This window comes from Leuciscus leuciscus (genome assembly GCF_965113295.1).
Source record: "Leuciscus leuciscus genome assembly, chromosome: 22".
NCBI lineage: Eukaryota > Metazoa > Chordata > Actinopteri > Cypriniformes > Leuciscidae > Leuciscus > Leuciscus leuciscus.
Window position 1 is genome coordinate 34,285,807 of NC_138746.1, and position 20,399 is coordinate 34,306,205.

The 20,399-nt window shown below is 37.6% G+C and overlaps 2 protein-coding genes across 2 annotated transcripts in view; one reads left to right on the plus strand and one right to left on the minus strand.

Moving 5' to 3' along the window:
- The window catches only part of hmgcll1 (3-hydroxymethyl-3-methylglutaryl-CoA lyase like 1), a 36,227-nt gene extending 27,395 nt beyond the window's left edge, over positions 1 to 8,832 (plus strand). Inside the window, exons 8-9 of the mRNA XM_082153908.1 lie at positions 4,335 to 4,460; positions 6,892 to 8,832. Coding sequence (XP_082010034.1) covers positions 4,335 to 4,460; positions 6,892 to 6,993 — 228 coding nt within the window. The 3' untranslated portion in view covers positions 6,994 to 8,832. The remainder of the gene's footprint in view (positions 1 to 4,334; positions 4,461 to 6,891) is intronic.
- A 1,508-nt stretch (positions 8,833 to 10,340) lies between these two features.
- On the minus strand, positions 10,341 to 20,087 carry gfral (GDNF family receptor alpha like). The gene is made up of 9 exons (XM_082153906.1): positions 20,004 to 20,087; positions 19,076 to 19,201; positions 17,598 to 17,750; positions 15,530 to 15,571; positions 14,645 to 14,972; positions 12,308 to 12,555; positions 12,005 to 12,190; positions 11,270 to 11,354; positions 10,341 to 11,144 (listed from the first exon to the last, which is right to left on the minus strand). Exons 1-9 carry the CDS (start codon positions 20,032 to 20,034, stop codon positions 11,063 to 11,065), a joined length of 1,281 nt encoding a protein of 426 aa, XP_082010032.1. The 5' UTR covers positions 20,035 to 20,087; the 3' UTR covers positions 10,341 to 11,062.
- Positions 20,088 to 20,399: the final 312 nt, after the last annotated feature.

The window sequence follows — 20,399 nt, forward strand, 5'->3', positions numbered from 1 at the left end:
GCTGTCGGCACTCTGGGTTTCCCAAAAACGTAATCTCTTGTGGAAATGTCAGAGTTAACTCCGTTTCACAGAAAACAGACCGTTCTGCATTGTGCCTTTCAGACTTCCCATTCATACTCGCAGGAACGCGTCAACTGAGGTGGTCATTGTTCGTGTCTGGCTTCCTCCAAAGCTCCTCGTCTTCTTTAGCTCACGAGCTTTCCTCCTACGCCTGCAACTCCGCCACAACCGTACGCAGGTCTTTGCGAGAGCTCCGACACCAAGGCTCTCGGGCCGACAACGTGAGCTGTGATTTTAGCGCCACATCTGGTTTTTAAGCCAAGCTAAACTATTTGAACGGCTTCAATTTGCAGTTTGACCACTGTTTGCTGAACATCATGTCCTTGCACAGTATTCAGTCAGCAAGTCTGGAGCGAGTCCCTGTACGTTTTGGTCTGCCATCACACAGCGGGTGGATGCAGAAAGGACTGGCGACGTAGCAAATTACCACTCCGTGTTTACGCAACAAAGCGTCTGCCCTGCAGAATATCTTGCCCTGACGCAAAAAGTCAAAAGCCCATGTCTGGAAATCTGAAGTACGGTGCAAAGCGGCATGAGTCCCTTTCCTCTCGCCAACAAAAACAACAATTACAAGCGACTCAGACGGCCCAGCTATGAAATAGGGCCTTGTTGCTGAGAAAAGCTAGCAATTAGGGAGCATTGTTCAGCAAAGGAAAGCAGATATTATTATTTTCTTGGTCAGCTCGCCATGCCCCAAAGGTCTGAATGGACCTGAATACAACTTCTTATTGATATCCACTGATGCTATATCGAGGTCAAAAGCAGGATAGGAGCGTTAATTTCACCGCTCTGTTGGATTCCACCCCCATACCCCCCTCCCCCCACCCTCCTCCCGACATCTGGCTTTGGCTGGGAAGCTGGAAAACGTCTTTAATATTCTCATGACAGTCAGGACGACATATGGAAAACATTGTAATACCTTAATCTGCAATGCTTCTAAAAAGAAAGAGAGGGGCTGGCAGATAGATGCTTGGCTTTCTAATGTGTAGTTTTCAGAAGTTCTTCTGGGTACCCAGACGGCCTGCGAGGCTCTTCGACATACAGCACACACTCATTTTACACACCTGCCAATATCCAGTCGGAGCTCCTGCAGGGAATACGCTGCATGTCTGCTGATTTAAAGTGGTAGATCAGACCATAATCTAAATTCTGTCATTAACACACCTTCATGTTGTTCCAAACTTTTTTTTCTTTTTTTTTCTTGGAACACAAAAGGTGAATTTTGGAAGAATGTCCTTGCCATGTCCTGAAATATCCATACGACTTGTGCTCTATATTCTAAATCTTCTGAAGCCATGTGGTAACTTCATTATTTGGGGCTGTTATTGTTTTTTTGTCATTTGCTGCTCGACAGCACAGTCATTTAGCGTCTAACGAAGAGCTTGTTTTGTTGTCCTGGGCGTGCTGTTTACTGTACGGCAGCGCAATGTTTTGCTTCATTTCATTTTAAAACATGCATTGTAAACACAAAGTGATCTAAGTTAACTCCATCTCCCAACCCAGGCTCATTGGGAAAACGTGTATGCGATGATGATATTATGCTGCTTATTGCATGTTTTACAACATTTTCAAAGTGAGATGTCCAGTCAGTGGTGCTAAAAGCTTCTTCAGTTTTATTCAGGACATATAAACGTGCAACTTTTTACTCTGCTGGTTGCTGTATGTCACAGGGACAGGTCAGAAGCGGTGAGTGACACTAAAAGGTTAATTCTCTGTCACGCTTAAAAATAATGTCCAAGCTCACAGGGAACGTTCTCAGAACTTCCCTAACGTTCTGGCAAGTTTCTCTCAAAGTTATGCGTTCTCACATTAACATTAACCGAATGTTCTTTAAAAAAAAAATTCTGGTCTTTAATAATGTTCTCAAAACATAAGCACAAAAACATTATCTGGTTGCACTTTATTTTACAGTACATGCATTTATGTATACTTACAGTGTACTTAACTAAGAAAGTACTGGGTAATACATGGGTTAAGGTTAGGTTTAGGGATAGATTCAGGATTAGTAGTTATTGCTAATACTTTAATAAGTACATAGTATGCACATGGGGAACAGGACTGTAAAATAAAGTGATAATTTCTATATAATGTTGCTACTTGTTTCAGAGCGTTCAGAGAACATTCAAAAGTAAAGTTCCGATAATGTTTGCAAAATGATAACATAAAAATAAAAAATAAAACGTTTTCATAACTTCTTAGAATATTTTTGTTGGTTAGCTGGGGTTTTGCCTACACTAAACTCTACCCTAAATCTAACCAATAGTGTTAAATGTGAGATAAAACACATATGCTGAAGCAACCATGCCATTTTAGTTTGAGTCTACAAGTCTTTGAGCTCTTTTATTGTAACTTGTGTTTCAGTGCTGTACCAGGTGAGCTAGAGAGCAAGTTTACCATGTTAGAAAAGCCATACAAATGGAGCTGGTCATGAGATCCATAAAATGGATTAGTTTACAACTCATGCACTATGGCAAAAGTGTAACACAGTATTGTGCAACAAACTGTGCGAAAATAAATCTTTTTTTAATCGTTAATCTGACCTTGCAATCATAAATTGTGTAAAAAGGTGTCTTTTTTAAGGTGTCTATGTTAGAGTGTAATAATCATTTTAATTATTTGGTAATAGCAATTAGCAACACATACTCACTATAGGGTTAGGGTTTGGGTCAGTTGCATGTAATTATGCATCATTTACTGTCATTACTAGTATGTACATGTAACAGTCAAATAAAGTGTTACCAAAAATAATTTTTGCAGGTTTTTTTCACAATGCAATACAAATCGTAAAAAAATAAATAAAAGTTTTACTGCCTGTTTATTTCAGGTGGAATCTGCTATAAATTTAATATTTACAAAAATGTAGGGAAAGGTGGCTGTCAAAGGTTAGGCAATGATGGCATACAGAGAAAGAGATCACTCGCTTATTTTATTTCTATGAAGATATTCATTATTGTCGAAAACACACAGAAATACATTCAGCACTAATAACAGCTTTGACCACCTTTTCAATGTTGTGTGAATGAAATTAAGACATTAATAGTTAATGACATAACTAAATATGCCTCAGGAATGGGCAACATCGGTTATGGAGGGCCGCTATCCTGCAAGTTTATCTCCAATCCTAAACAAACACCTGAAGAGATAATCAATGACTTCAGGATCACTCAAACATATAGCACTCAGAAAACATCTGGCAAATATCGCTGAATTCAGAGTGTTGAAATATCTCAACACAAAACTAATACTACTACAAGCTACATCAGTGAAAGTGTAAAAGACAATGGACTGAGACACGGTCACAACTCAAGCGAACCCAAATGTGATCTGAGCCCAGTTTGGTTCTTTTAAGGAGGACTTCAACTCATGTTTCCTAAAGTGAGGGAGTCGTATCAGCAGCTTGAAAGAGTTCATTGAAGTTCACTGGAGTTTAGTAGTAGGCCTAAGTCTAATCCTTTGCTTAGCAACATCTTCTGGGTGTTTGGTTAAGCGCTCCAACAAAAGCGCAGACGTGCAAAACTGGCCCAAAACGCATCATTAATTCTCATATGGAGGCCAGACACTTGTGGTCCACTGTAAAAAATGCCTTTTTTCCACACCCCGTTGAAAATCCACAATTACTCTGATTATGAACATTGTGCAATCCAACCTGCCGCTGTGCAAGTTCACGGAGACAGTAGACACATTTACAGGTGATTATTTTTTCATATGTATGAGCTGTATTTATTCAGGACCACTGAAGACTGAGGCATTGTACTCGAGGTTAAACCATAGTGCCTCTGCGTGATTAACATTGAATTATTATTTCGCCTTGGGTTCAAACGGATCTCCCCGTTTGCCAAAACCAAGTATCTTTCACATTAGCAAAATCTGGTTTTGGAAAAGGGAGTGCTGTCCCAACAGAGGTCATTTACGATTGTTATTTCCCATTTTGTGCTCACATTCGACCCTGAAAGAGCACATTTATTACATTAAAATAAATCTCCTCATTCACTCTCATGTTTTCTTTAATATGTGATTAATACCCAGGGTAGAATTACCATAGCATCATATCCTGGTTCAAGTAATGCCTGGTTAAATGGGACTTCCAAGAAAAATGCAGTCCAGTAGAAGGTACAGGTGCTCTATAATGTACCAGATGTTCTATATATGCCAATCTGCAGGAAACTGAGTAACACGCAAATACCTTGAGATAATGGAGACTATTGTTCTCAGGTCTTACACCCCTGGGTCTCGGAGGTTGGTTTTAACTGGCCTTCTTCATTTGCGTTTGGCAGATGGGGGTTTCTGTGGTCGACTCCTCGGTTGCCGGCCTCGGAGGATGCCCGTATGCCAAGGGAGCGTCTGGCAATGTTTCTACAGAGGATGTGTTATATATGCTACATGGTCTTGGAATTGAAACCGTAAGTCTTGGTTTTCTATATTGATCATTAAGAATGTTACGTTAGTAAACAACAGAACGTTTAGACACTTGAAGTGTCCTGTCGCCAATGTTCAACCTGCTTTGTATGCAATGTAGGTAGTATAGCCCGTTCTCATCCTAGGGCGTCATATACTGACGCTTTTGACATTTCGTCTACATCGAACGCACATGGCACCCTTAAGCGTCAATATGAGACGCAGATAGAAATGGGCCAGAAGGCGCGTCCTAGCGGTCTAACCCTATCCCTACACTAGACCTAAACCTACCCATAACCGAACAAAGCTCTGTGCGTCTCATATTGACGCTAAAGGGTGCCATGTGCGTTCGATGTAGACGAAATGTCAAAAGCGTCAGTATTATTACGCCCAAGGATGAGAATGCGTTGTAGCGTCGTATATGTTCTTTATGTATATGTAGTATATGTTCTGGTTCTTTACGTGAAAATTGCAGATCATACTTCTTCATGTTTGTATCCCAGCACAAGAAGAGTCGGATCAGCAGAGGGTTATTAACAGAACAGTTATTATAAGAGTAGGTTTATCATTGAAGATTGTAGTGTATTTTGTCTACTCCTTAAACAGCATTATGGCAAAAGATTATGGCAACAGCTTTCTGACCTGCATGCGATGCCTTTTGACTGGCTGAACCGACGGAACGTTTTCCCCTCCGTTTGGCCTAAAACTATGGGATCTTGTTTCCGCCACAGAATAAAAAAAAAAAAAAGTTAATTGCGACTTTATATCTCTCAATTCTGACTTTTTTTCTCCGAATTGAGTGATATAAACTCGCAATTTCAAGTTATAGTGTAAGTATTGTGAGATATAAAGTTGCAGTTATCATTTAAATTGTTTTATTCTGAGGTTTTTCAGATTTCCCGTCGGGGCTTTCTCTCTGTATTTACGATTTTTATAATCGTTTAACCTATATAACCTTATAACCCAACGCTATCTCACGACCAATTCGTACAAATTCGTACGAATGATAAAAAGTTGGCTAATTCGTACTAATTCGTACAACCTCACTCGTACGAATTTGTACGATTTGTCTAAACCCACGTGATGGGTAGGTTTAGGGGCGGGGTCAGGGGTAGGTCATTCGTATGAATTCATACGAATTGGCAAATTCGTAAAATATGTACGATTTTGCAAAAATCGTACTAATTCGTACGAGTCAGGTCGTATGAATTCGTACGAATAAGCCACCTCGTAGAATTTGTACGTTTTCCCGTGAGATCGGATTGTATAACCTTATAATCAGCTTTATCCGCTGCCTACAACACGCTGGATCCTTCACTGAAACTGAAAGTAACTCACTCCCGCTAAACATTTACTCTTTGAATTCTTGCACCGGAAACAATACTAGTCAACACCATTTGACTAAAAGTTTGCTAAGCAGTATTTCCTACTAAATCAAGGCGGTGTTTGACTCTGGTAAGCGTATCTATAGCAGACTGGTGGGAGTGGCCTTGGACGGCAACATGCCCAGTGCATTATGGGTATTGATGTTTTCCTACCTATTTGGCAAAAGGGAAGACAACAGCCTTTTCTCTGTTTTCTCTATAGTTTTATTGAAAACCCATTTTCAATAAAGTATATGGCCAAAACATGTCTGAATGTCATTAGATGAAGAATTACCAAACAACTGGTATCGATCAAATGCTGGCATCAAACTGGAATCAAACAAATGGTTTCCACAAGCTTTTTTCATTTTCACTTTTCTGAGCTATTTTTGTACGTTTTTTTCTCTGTGGATGTATGAGTAAGGCGGATGCATGAAGTTAGTGGATGTGTGCAAGCAGAGAAACCACAGGTGGAGTTCATGTTAATTAAGTTCTACACATTTCTACAATTAGAAAGTGTCCTGATACTTTTTTGGCATCATTTTGGGCAGCATGTCTATTGTATAATTGTGAGACATTTTGCTTTTTAAAATGAATAACACTTGGTCTGATGTTTTGTTACATCATGCAAAGACATGCACACATTTCTATGCTTGGCCTTTGTATCCACATACTTTCTGAGACCACACTATATGTTTATACATACACTTCGACTACACTCCCAGATTTTCCATTACTCAGTTTTCCCTGTTGTCTCAAGAACATTTGAACAAAATGTGGAAAATTGTTTTTGTCATAGAATATAGGCATGGGTGTGTGAAAGGGTGTCTGGAGGGCATTATTAGGTAAAATTGTGGATAACAGTCCTGATATACCTGATATTCTGGTGGCAGTAATTATGTTCTACAGTTTCTCACACATGTTTTATCCACACCCTTTAACTGCCTCCTCTTTTTAATCCTCTCACAGATAGCATCTCAGCAACACTAAACTCTGACTTCAGTTTCTTTTGCTGTTGCGCCCCCTGGTGTCTACACCTGCTCAGTTGAGCCTGTTTGTGTTTGTGATGCAGGGGGTGGACATGTTGAAGGTGATGGAAGCAGGAGATTTCATCTGCAGAGCCTTAAATCGAACCAGTAACTCCAAGGTCAGCCAGGCTGCTATAAACATCTAGCCTTTTCATTCTAACTAAAAAAATACATACAGTGAAGTCCAAAGTCTAAGACCATATTAAACAACTACAACAACAACAACAACAAACATTATGAAACATAATGAAAATAATGTGAAATGAAGAACAAATCTTTGAGATTCTGCTTTGTCTGCCAGTGAATATGAGGGGGAGTATCCCAGCAAACAGGGAACACTTCTCATGTTGTTCTGGCAAGGTTTTCTCAAAGTTATGAACAAACGTTCTTCCAGTAAAGTTAATAGCATGTCCGTCCAAAGTTATCTGCTCTTTAATAATGTTCGCAAAAAACATTATTTATACATGGATTGTAGAATGGTTTTTTTCTGAAACGATTTAGTTGGACTTTTGTCTGACATTTCTTAAATGTTGCAACTACTTGTTTCAGACGGTTCAGAGAACATTCAAAAGTAACTTTCCCTTAAAGTTTGTAATAAAATGGAATGTTCCTTCAGTGTTTGTATAACCAAGATTTGTTTTCTTTTAAACATTTAAAAAAATATATATTGAACATTCAGAAACTAATGATTTCATAGCTCAATGGGAATATTGGCAAAACATAGAATATATTTTTTCCATTTTAAGAGCTGCTGATGCAGTATTCAAGTTAATAATATCTACTGTGTGTGTGTGTGTGTGTGTGTGTGTGTGTGTGTGTGTGTGTGTGTGTGTGTGTGTGTGTGTGTGTGTGTGTGTGTGTGTGCGCGCGCACATTTTACACCAAAGAAATGAGCCACTTCCTTTTCTGTCAAAAAGAAAATAGATGGCCAAGATAACATCCCCCATTTATACATGATAAGAGGCTCATTACCCCCTGTGAGAGTAAATCATTTTTTTCATGATTCATATCCTACTCAATACACTTACAATCCTGCAGAGAGAGAGTAGATTAATCACCCCAGGTGACATTAAAGCAGTCAGAGTTTGCTTATTATCTTTCCCATCATGTACTGTCATGTTCACAGTATTCGCAAACAATCTACAGCAATATGTTAAGACATAAGTATTAAATCTGTACGTTTATTAATATTAATAGCTATAATAATTAATTCCTCCACCAAGTAATATAGGCTGCATATGCTGCTTTAAATCACATTAATGTACGGTAGTATGCACAGCCATATCAGCACTTCAAACATTCTGCAAGTCGGAACTATAAAAGTCACTTTATAAATATGGAGTGCAAATCATTTGAACATTAACAATGTCTGATTTAATATCTATGGCATTGTTCCTTAATGCTGTCTTTGTACTAAATTGCTTTTTCCTGTCTTTGTACTAACATCACATATCTTTACCAACTTTTTAACCTGTGTTGTTATAGTTGGACACGTTTGGAAGCCATCGTTTCTTGTTAGTAAAGGCTGCATGTATATATGTTAAGTAATTTGGTGAATAAAATAGTTTTTTAAGACATTCATGAGTCTGCCTACTTTTGACTGACAGCTTGCATCTCCATATTTCTTTAGATCTAGTTTAAATACAGGTGGGATGTACTCTGAGCAAACATGTTTGCCTTGATCTCTCGCGGTCTATCATTTACCCTACTCTTCTTGCCATGTTGATCAAGGGCTCTAATTGTTGTGGGTGAGTGTTAAACCAGCGCTCTGTTTGCCTGTATATTGCTTATATTTGAGAAGATAATAGATATTCAGCCCTTTTCACTCTCAGCTGTGTATAAGCGAAAGCACACACAGCTGTTTATTACAGCACACTGCCAGAACTTGATCCCCGCGTGATTTAACAAGTGAAGGCAGGGCCAGCCCAATTACTGACATAGCAGACTGATGTGTACATTTCATTTATTTTCTTCTGCATTCCTTTTTTTTTTTCACAAATTGAGTTCTCTTTCACATCTTCTTGTGATCGAACAGACACATACACAAAATGATAGTCAAAATATCGGTTTTGTCTTAAAGCAACACTATGGAAAAAAATGTACCTTAAAATAATGTTTCCAAAATCGTATCAGTGGTTCATCAAGTCGTAACAGGGTGAAAGGCACTTCTGGATTCGCTTTGCGGCCCTATATCTACTATAACCACATGCAAGTTTGCCAAACCGGGTCGCGTTTCTGTAGTTCGAATGAGAAAAATCTACAAATTTGACTTGCTTTACAGCAAGCGTTACAATAGTCATTATTTAGTTTTTCTTCGTTTCTGATGTCACAATACATCATACTTTCATGAAATCATGCAACATACTCTACCTTGTCTGTGGACATCGTTCATTTCAAAGCCGATGCTGGATAAACAGCGAGCGTGCGTGCGACAGTCGGCTGCGGGCGGCGAAATTATTTACGACAGCGGTAATGGCAATTCCACTTCCAACCTGTAGGGGGACCGCAGAGGAAAAGTTCCTTAGTGTTGCTTAAAGTAAACGTAAAAAGTGGAGGAAAAAATGCATGCGTAACAGTATATTGGATCCGTGCATTCAGTCTTAAAGTGACAGCAGCCTAATAACCCTGCTGCCTTCTGCATTAATGATTTTGGATCAAATAACAAAAGAAAATGAAAACTACTCCCTGTTCTTGACTGAATAACTTTTGTAATTGTATTAAAGATTAATATATATTTTATTAATAGTATAAAACTATGTCCTGTTATTTGGCATTTGAATATTTTTTTATTTAAATTGCATACCTGAACTTTGTTCAGTTTTAGGCCTATTTATTTGTTCTTACTTTATTACTGACTGTGTATTTGTCTTTAATATTCAAAACTGATATTAGTCTAGTTGTTTTGCTGTGGTATATTTGTTAAAACCATAGGCAAACGTTCCTCATGTAAGGGTTTTTAAGGCTGCTGATTTTTGTTCATGGTATTTAGCAGCAAGAGAATGTTTTGCAAAGAGTAAGAGTAAATTTAAGAATAAGATTTCTAAATGTTTTACTTATTGGAATCGATAAGAATCTGAATGGCTAAGCTGAATCGCTAAAATTCAAACGATACCCATATACCTACTAGTGTTGCTGAATATTTCAAACATTTACCTTTATTAATCCCTGATGTGCAATTTAGTTTTAGGCACACAGAGTTAATCGGAAAGACACACAGAGATAATGTAGAAAGGTTAGAGTTTACTTGCTGCCTGTATATATAATGCATTTCAAAAGATGTGCATCCCAGTGTATTAATGTTATCATGAATACAGTTGTTATTTTTGCCTATAACTTTGTTATATATTATACGTCACTATTATCTTAAAAGTTGTAACCATGAATAGATACTCTAAGATTAACCATTAAGATTAAAATTATATTATGTAAATATAAGTCATTAAAGTGAGTTATTAAAAACAAATCTTTATAAAAGCATACAGGCTTGAGAGCATGTAAAATTAAATAAACACAAGTGTTGTTGCAATAAACTATTATGTATAATAATATGCAAATATAAATGAGTTAATGAAAAAAGCATGTTCGTCTTCAACACTGTTAAACCCTTTGTGATAAAAGTTTAACCATGAGGGGTAAGACAACGACTTTGGTGAAACGCCTCATTAATGTCTGTGGTGAAGTTCCTAATGGTGATTTAGTGAGCTCCTGACACCGGGGTTCAGGAAACACATCATTAGACTTAAAAACATCTGGATCGAGGTGTCGAGTGTCGGCAGGAAAGGAGACAAGACAGACTGATGTACCCTGATGAATTTCAGATGGGCTGAAGAAGACAGGAACATATATGACCTCTTTCCTCGTGCTGGATATTCATCTTCCATAACTTAATCAAGTTGAATGAGAGAACTGACATTAGAGACTCTAAATGTTGCTCATTAACACTTTATTTAGAGTTTATGCCCTGAAACAGAACCAGAGAAGACCATTACAAACAATTGGCTATACTGAACTACACACAAAGCATAACTTGTTTATTACTTGAGAGCACAACTAATTTATTATAAGCTCATGATGCACTTCATTTAAAGTTTTTTGTGGTGCTATGGGATGTTTCCTTTAAGTTACGGACGTGATAAAGTCAGCGTTTCAAGTAGAAAATGTTGGCAGCTTGGTTTAACTACAATGTGCAAAGTTTCCCCTAAAGAAACCAGAATTTTATAAAATAACAGAAGACAACGTTAGAGACTTTGACTGATGGGCCTCAAAAGTTGATTTACCAGCAGCTTGGTGTATTCTCCTTAAAATAAAGGCAACAAAAATCATTAGTAAAGTAATAAGTAATAATTCTCATAGAATTAACTAAATTATACTCTCTACATTATTTTGTGTGCATCATAATGCATTAAACTAATGACAACTTACCTCAGTCTGAGCAAAACAAGGCTGACAATGAACAACACCACTACCGTTAATGCAGAGACATATATCAGTAGGTGCAACAGTTGATCTGGTATAAACAAAGACAATATGTTTAATTACATCAGTAATGAAAAAGGAAAAGTGCACGTTTAAGGTGAAATCCTTGCCTAGAAATCTAGACGCACCCTAGCGGCAGCAACATTTTTGCAGCCAGGGTAGTCTAGCAACTCTCCGTTGACTTTCGAGCTGTAAAAACCTAAATTGGGTCAGGGCAATCACATCGGGTATAGAGTAGGCGGGGCGGGCTTAACATAATGATGACAGAGTTGCGACGGTTCCCTGCTACTTGAAAACAAAGAATGGTGGCTGCTGCTGCTGGAGAACAGCCTTTCGAATCGGCTTTGGCCGCGACTCTGGAGGACTTGGAGTTAAGTTTTTCTTTGAGAAAAGAGCAAAGGACGACACTTAAGTCATTCTTAAAAAAGGAAGATGTGTTCGTAGTTTTGCCGGCCAGATTAAAAAGTTGAATCTATCAACTAACGTTAGCTCCGCTGTTGGGAAAACGCTCTGATTGGTTGAAGTGCTGTCCTATTGCGTGCAGAGGGAATTTGAAAGACAGCCGTTTGTCCCACCCCTCGGATTGAGCCGTGTCTATGGAGAGTTGCCAGACCTAACATCTTGATGTAGGTCTGGCTTGCCAGGCTAGCGAAATCCCACTTTTTAAGAGAATCAACTCACCACTCAACCACTGCTGCTTAACCCTTGATTCATTGGTTGGGTGTTGCCTGTTCCTTAAATCATCGGATTGTCCATGTTGGACAGTTTCACCACCTAAACACTGCTGATCAGCGCTTGGCTCATTGGTTGGTCGTCGCCTCATGATTAATTCTTCATGTTGGAAATTTTCTTTGGTTTTTGAGAACTCTGCGATTTGAGTGGTTAAATCAGAACACATCAATCACAACGAGACTATGCCAACAATACTTCACGTTGAATACAACCGCACAGTTAAACTAGCCAACGACCTCTGAAAGTACTTACTGAAGAAGGACTTGTCTTGGAAAATTTGTCTCAGCTCATTGCACTTATATTGGTCATGATGATGTAATCCATCACAAGTACATGGGTGATGAAGTATTGAACCCATTGTTTCCACAAATGCCACCCGGCATTGGAGGTCTTCCCCAATAAACATGTCAGGGTTTATACGATTTAGCCATTCACTGGGCGAATCATATGCAGCGTCCTCTTCCCCAAAACACTTGGACAGGTACGTGTTAAATATCTGCCTGTGAATAGCAAAGAGTTGGTTTTTATCAGCAGCATCATCCAGCTTACCTAAAAGTTCTCCAGTCAACCGGAGAGACCATGCTTGTCTACCAGCTTCATCATCTGGGCCATACAGCACATCTATACCAACACTAATCTGTGAATATTTCACGATTTGGCAAATTTGTGGCAAATGTGTGGCATATCTTAATAAACTCGTCTCTGCTCATGCACCCCTAAGAGTCGTGTTTTACCTTCATTTTGTATGTTTGAATCTTAGCCTTGGCCAGAATGTAAATTCATGTTGGTCTTTTCAGCAAAGAAACATGATTTACACAAATCTGAAAAGAATCAACCAAAGACGAATGGGACAATTTTAAGACAATGCAAGCAGCATTAATCTGGCATGTGTATGTGTCTTTTGATTTCTGCACTCGTTTCATCTCACACTCTCTGGCCACATTGGACTCTACTGTGTGTAGTGAATCATATATTAGTAAACACTGACTAGTACTTTTCTGGATGACTTGCTCAATTTAATCTTTTTCACAATAGATTTTATTCCAATGCAGCAATGAAATGCAAAGTAAATGCTAAAGAAAACTTCCTAAGATGCTTAAATAGATGAGGAAGAGCGAGATGTCGTATCCATACTTTATAGAACATACTTTTTTAGTGGTCACAAAATAAATACATATTCAAAATAAGTACCTAATCAGAGAGTATGAGATTCCGGACGCAGACTTTGAGTGTTTGCTCAACTCAACCCTATTTTGAGGAACATCTATAGTTCTACAGCTCAATGGAAGTAGTAGGCCTATAGATATTGTAATCCTACATTTGTTATCATCGTGAATTGTGCATTTTGTTATGCGTTTTGAATATTTGTTCTCTTTTGGCCTCATTCATCAGTCATTAAGGACTCTTCATCTGGACTGTGATTTGAACTTGTGTTATACTCCTTTGTTGAAGATTTCCTTCTTGCCTTGTTATGGTTTTGAACATTTCTTGTTGAATTTCTACACTACAACTGTTGATCTGTTGGAATACTGATAAATCCTCACCTCGTACCTGGAATACCTTGGATTGGTGAGAAATTGACTTTATTTCAGCCTGGATTCAAACGTGTTGTGGTTAGACTGAAATGCTCTAAAATAATAAAATTGTAAATTTTCTTTAAGCCCATTTTAGACATTCAACTATCTCTAAGTAACTTTGCAACTACATGTCAACTAACTCTCATTAGAGTATTAGTAGACTGTTATGGTTAGTGGGATGAGTGGACATTTACTTGCAAAGTTACTTCTAGTCAGTATAATGTCTGTTTGGAGCATCAAATAAAGTGTTAGCAGATTTTAAGCAGACAGTCTACTAATACTCTATAATACTCTAATGACTGCTAGTTGACATGTAGTTGCAAAGTTACTTAGTTGGTAGAAAGTCTAAAGTGGACTATCAAAATAACTTGGCATCCCAAAATGTGACTTGTCAACGTAGGGGCGAAGAGCTATAATTGGAGAAGGGGTGTAACAATGTATCGCAATATCGTGGATAGTGACAATATGTATTGTGTATAGTTGTGTGTGGGTAAACATTCAAGTTTTCAGAGTTTTAGTGTCATTACTACATTAAACTACTATATATAATGTTGAATATAATGTATAATAATGCAATGGGGGAATATTTGAGTATCCTAATAATGCCAAATGTCTTGTTACCAGTAAAAAGTGTCCTACATTATTTTAATTATATCTAGTCAGTAAAAGAGTGAAAGCATATTTGTCTAAGATTTTCAGCTTCAGAATCATGAATATTGTTATTCTGGTGTCTCTATTGTCCTGTGCTTTTTGTTTCCAGCACCAAGTCCAAGCCTATTCACTTACACACACAATGTAATACCAAATTTAGCATTTTAATCAACAGTAAATTTTTTGTTAACCTTTTACCATATGTCTTGGAGCATCATATTGTGAGTTTAGTATCGTGATATGTATCGAATCGTGACATGAGGGTATCGTTACACCCCTAGTTGACAGAAATGCAGTTCTATGAACATGTCGTAGTGTAAATCATGTTGTTAATGATCTGCCATCAGTGTTCAGGGCTCACCTGCAGGATTCATCTCCAGAACATGTGTCCAGCGCCTCCAGGCAGGTCCAGGGAGTGTGTGACGGGTCGCTAGCACAGGATCCAGAGTGTAGAGAGGCCTTCATCTGCTGGCACTCCTGGTCTTCTCGATCACAGTCACAGAACACCAGTCTCTCAGCCACGTCGTGAGGAAGAGCCGAGTAGAACTGCTTCATTGCCTGTGTGCACTGGCTGGGGTTGCATTGGTATGCGTTACACTCCTGGACAAATGGCACCATCAGCCTGTTGCAGGATTCCTCCCCAAGACAAGCCTTCATCTCCTCAAGACAGGATCTGCTTGTGTGGTGTACTGGATCGAGGGTATGAGAGTAGTGTTGTCAAAAGTACTGACTTCGGTACCAAGTCGGTATTGAAATTCTAAAAATGTGACGCTTTGATCGCTGTCGAGCGGAATCATAAACACCTCTGATTGGCCATTGTGTTCACAAGCTCATCAAATATGTCTGTGATTGGCTACAATGATCAGCGCACAGAAGTGTTTGAGAGTGTTAGGAAGCGTGAGTGTTTGAAAGCACAAGCAGGACTCTATCAGCGGACCGGTCCTGCTTTCAAACACTCCCGTGTGTTTCTGTGTAAGCGCTCGGTGTAGTATATATACAACATCATTGTAGCCAATCACAGACAAATCCGATGAGCGTGTGAACACAATGGCCAATCAGAGGAGTTTATGATTCTGCTCAACAGCGCTCAAAGCGTCATCTTTTTTAAATTTCAGTACCGACTTGGTACCGAAGTCAGTACTTTTGACAACACTTTATGAGAGTGTCCAATGAGGAGATCACAGCATACATGCAGTTATCAGTTTACAGAAGGCTTTGAACCTCTATATACAGAACAATATCTTACCACTGGCTTTCCATTCTGCCTCAAGTTTCTTGCTTTTTTGAGCTGGAAAACATTAAAGAAAAATGAGAATTCTGTCAGCATTTACTCGCCCTCATGCCGATCCAAACCTGTATGTAAGTCATTATTCACACACCCAAAAAAAAATCCCTTTTGCCAAAGCTCAGAATTCTTAGGAATTACAAATGATCCAGTGACGCATCGCTCCAGGTAAACTGAGTTCTGTTAATTAATAATAATTACCATTATTCTCAGAAAGTAATTTAATCATTAGAAGGATCAGCTTACAGGGAACATTCTCAGAATGTTCTCCTCTAACAAAAAGAAGAAACGTTCTTAACACATAAAACAAAAACAAAAACATGGGATGTTTTGAAAGTTTAAAAACATTTGAACAGAACTAACTTTTCATAACTTAATGGGAATGTTAACAAAACTATCTTGCCAATAAGTCATAGTGACTACTTCTATGATACTTTCATGATTACTTTTTATTTTTAATTTCTTTTGTGTCCTTTTGGGGGCTTGACAGCCAAATAGTCACTTTAATTTGTATGGAGAAGAGCTGAATGCAGATTCTTCAAAAGGATTTTCCAGTGAATTTGCCAAATTTAAACTGTTTTTCAGAGTCCTACCCAAAACTCAATTACCACAGACAACAACTCAACCCTCAGTTAGTAAAAACAATCACACACACACACACACACACACACACACACACACACACACACACACACACACACACACACACACACACACACACACACACACACACACACACACACACACACACACAAATCAAATTTAACACACTTAAAATGAATGCACATTTCACTGAAATTGCATACCATAACTGCTCAATATGGACAATAAGGCATTAAGGTGGTGTAAAAAAAGAAAGAAAAATGATTTAATTTCTGTAAATCTGCTTTGAAACCATGTAAAAGACACTACGTATATAACACTGGCTTGACTTGGTATTGCACATTAAAAACAATGTTTTAGACTTAAGTGCATTACTATACAATACATTTTTTGTTTTTCCAAACTGAGGGAATTGAGTGAAATGTGGCTGTAGTAAATCCACAGCATGCTGTCTGTATAGAGCTTAGCTAGTTTCATATTTCCATGATTGATATTGCGGTAACACTTTATAATAACTGCACACTATTAATCATTGGTTAAGCATTAGTAAACAGTTAATTCATCATTTATAAAGCATTAATAGACGTTAACAAGCAGTTTATGAATACAGTTATAAATGCTTTGTTCTTGATTTATAAGCATATCTATAATGTGTTTAATAACTGTATTTTCATACTTTATTAATGATCAATTTATCATTTCTAAATGAAGTATTGCATCATTTACAAACCAGTTATTTAGGAGTTGTCAGTGGTTCATAAGATCACTTAGAAATTGTAAGTAAATGATTAATAAACTGTTTAAATACATATTGTTATTCAGACATATAGTAATAGTTACTTAGTGTGTTAATAAATGCTTTATTAACATGTATTTCTACTGTAATTCAGGGTTAGTTCAGGTAGTTATAAAGCATTTAGTAGTGGTCAGTTCACTATGTGTGTGAGCTCATCTAAAGTGAGGACTAGTTATGCCTCGTAAAGCATTTATAAAGGAGATTTAAAGGACTTAACTAGTCCTCACTTTAGATGAGCTCACACACATAGTGAACTGACCACTACTAAACGCTTTATAACTCCTGAATTTACTACATTTACTTATACTTTCTAAGTGATCTTATTAATCAATGACAACACCTAGTTTGTAAATAATGGTAAATAATGTAACTGGTTTGTAAATACTGTTATACTTCATCATTGATCATTAATAAATTAAGAAAATACAATTATTAAACACATTATACACATGCTTATAAATCAAGAATACAGCATTTATAACTGTATTTATAAACTGCTTATTAATGTATATTAATGCTTTATAAATGATGAATTAACTGTTTAGTAATGCTTAACTAATGATTAATAGCATGCAGTTATTATAAAGTGTTACTGATATTGCAGTGTGTAATGTATGTGGTGGTGTATACCCAAGCGATGCTGGCACTGAGAGTACAGCTGTTGTAGAGCGCGGCACGGATCCAGCCCAGAACACACACACACTCCCAGCGCCGGCCAGCGGCTCAACATCATCTGAAGGGTGGCGTTACACACCTTTGCGTCAGGCGTGTGGCAGCCTCCATCTTTCCACACAGATAAAAGCAGACTTTACTAGAAGCACTTTCAACATGACAGCTTTGACATGAGTGAACTCTATTCATCTGGATCACACAATGCGTTCATACATTTTTAATAGCTATTGTAAGTGATGCAATACTGATTGTTTATCAAGCCTTTAATCCTTTAATTGGGCTGCATAATTATCTATGATTTCTAAAGTGCCCCCAGTGGTTTTCCAAAATTATTATTAAGGTCAGATGTTAAAACGCATCAACATCACAGTCAACATCATATGTGAATATGGACTGATGATCTCATAAATTGTTATTCCCTTTGCTTCCCTGAGGCCAATATGTTTCTTTCTCTCTCTCTAACACACACACACACACACACACACACACACTCAAGCACAGCCAACAAACAACTTCAGCATGCCCTCAAGCCAGACCCTTTTCCTTTCCTCGATGCGCATACGGCCACCGTTTGAGGTGTGCAGTTTGCTCAAGGCTATTGCGCTTTAATCCGGTTTCTGCCAACACAGTGACGGGACGTTTCACAAGAGGAGACAGGGATTGGCATTAACAAAGGTTAATAAATGTTGTAATAATATATTTGTCATAGTTATTTCAGGTTAACAAATGCATTAACTAATGTTAGCAAATACGACTTGATCGTGAAGTGTTCTCTTCGTTGAATATCTCAGAATAACTCAACTCATAGAAATAATAGTGGTTAACAAGCTCTGCTTGTTGTATCAGTGGTGTTTTAGTATAACTGAGATACTAAAGTAGTTTCTTATTAATATTTAGATTTTTTTATGTTTTTCGAATTAATGTAGCTCTTAATTTTAGTTTGTGTTTTAATCATTTTTAGGAGTTAAAAAAAATGTCTACATAGTTTTATTCATTTTTATTTAAATGTAAATTTTAGTACATAAAATTAAAATGAGAAATTCTGCTTTGGCAAGTAATACATTTTTTTTATAAAAATAAATTATAATGTATTTCAAGAATGATTTTTTTTAATGGTTTTACTTTTACATTTGGTTGTTGTGTGTTTAGATGTAATGTTCAAATGTGCTATAAATTATTCATTCATCTTATACTCCAGTGTCCCAACCTCCCCCTCTCACCTCAGAAGCTTTTAATTTTTAATGCCTTGACAGAATCAACTAGTATGAATCAAGAAGGCAAACATTCAGGTTTTTTTTTTTTTTTTTTTTGACGGCACCCAGTTATTAACCCCATGACACCAGCCAACCCCGGTCCTGTCCCATTAAACAAGTAATTGGTTGCATTATGGATGACATTCTGTTCGCTTCATAGGAGTTTAAATAAGAAACCTGTACCTTTATAATTGCAGATATCTCTGAGGACAGCCTGTTCACTTCTGCAGACGCGTTTAGAAACACAAGCGTCCATATGTGAAGTTCTTGATGTGTTAATGGAAACTAGCTGGAACAGCAGATGTGATGCTGGAACAGAAAATAATAAACTCATAATTGCTTTAAACTTAACGCAACGAGAAACAACAATCCACCTGTTCTACACGGAGGCATCACGAGTCTTGTAAAGATGTCTCCTTTGAAACCATTGTAAGTTTCTGTATGACACACTGACATGCCTTTCAGAATCTGCTCGTATTTGATGCGTCCCGTTTGCTTGAATGACAGCAACACAAAAGCTCATGATCCTTATCATCCATTAATATTTGAGAACGTTCTAAAATAATATTTATCTTTGATGCACTGAGAAAATAATTGGTGTGGGGTTAGGACAGAATTTTCACTTCAGAAATTGCTTGTAAATTTCATAAATAATTACACAGGAAAGGCAAATTTTGAAGTAGAAAGACTGAAATTGTATTTTTTGTGTGTGTGTAAAACGTATTCCAATAAACTTTACAATGTAGAAGAAAGGAAATCTAATTTTTTTCAGTGTCAAACTTTCTTACATGTTCCCCTGAAACTAACTTTCTTTCTTTCTTTCTTTCTTTCTTTCTTTCTTTCTTTCTTTCTTTCTTTCTTTCTTTCTTTCTTTCTTTCTTTCTTTCTTTCTTTCTTTCTTTCTTCAAAATTGTAATGTACTCACACTTAATAACAGATTTCAGTCCCAGTTTCAAGCGCAATACAGAGAAACACTTAGCAACACTTAGCAAATGTTCAGGCACAAGCACATGATAAATCAATTTCAATAACTCCACCAGAAGAACTTCCTGGATCAATGGAGCGCTGAACTGCTAAAAGCTCACTAATCCTTAATATAGATGAGACTCACCGATGAGAAAAGCTGCCTTCATGACCTTCATGATGTTGTTGGAGTGTCAGTGTGAAGCACCTGTGCGAGTGAACAGCTCCTCTTCAGCGCTCTCTTCACCCCAGCATGACGTCACGTGACAGAGAATAATCCTCTCAGGTGCGAGTGTTGAATGTCACTCACCGGCACTGCCGTGTGTAATGAGGGTCGGCTCTCGGGTCACTGGCTCAGGATTTGATGTAAGATCAAGAAATATTATATATATATATATGTATACGGATACCACTAACCAGTTTCAGCATCAGTCAAGCCCAAAACGTCAAAAGTCCTGAACTTTTGCTGTATGTAGTGTTGGGAAATATAGCAAATAGTAAAGCTGTTACCCAAGCAGCGGGAACAGGGTAATGTTGAACTTGC

Excerpts from the sequence above, each read along its gene's own strand:
- gfral (XM_082153906.1), bottom strand. The coding sequence starts at position 20,034 with ATGAAGGTCATGAAGGCAGCTTTTCTCATCG. Across the intron at positions 15,572-17,597 it reads TCAGTGCCAGCATCGCTTGG|CTCAAAAAAGCAAGAAACTT; the intron begins GTATACACCACC and ends AATGTTTTCCAG. Across the intron at positions 14,973-15,529 it reads GGCAGAATGGAAAGCCAGTG|TACACCACACAAGCAGATCC; the intron begins GTAAGATATTGT and ends CCCTCGATCCAG.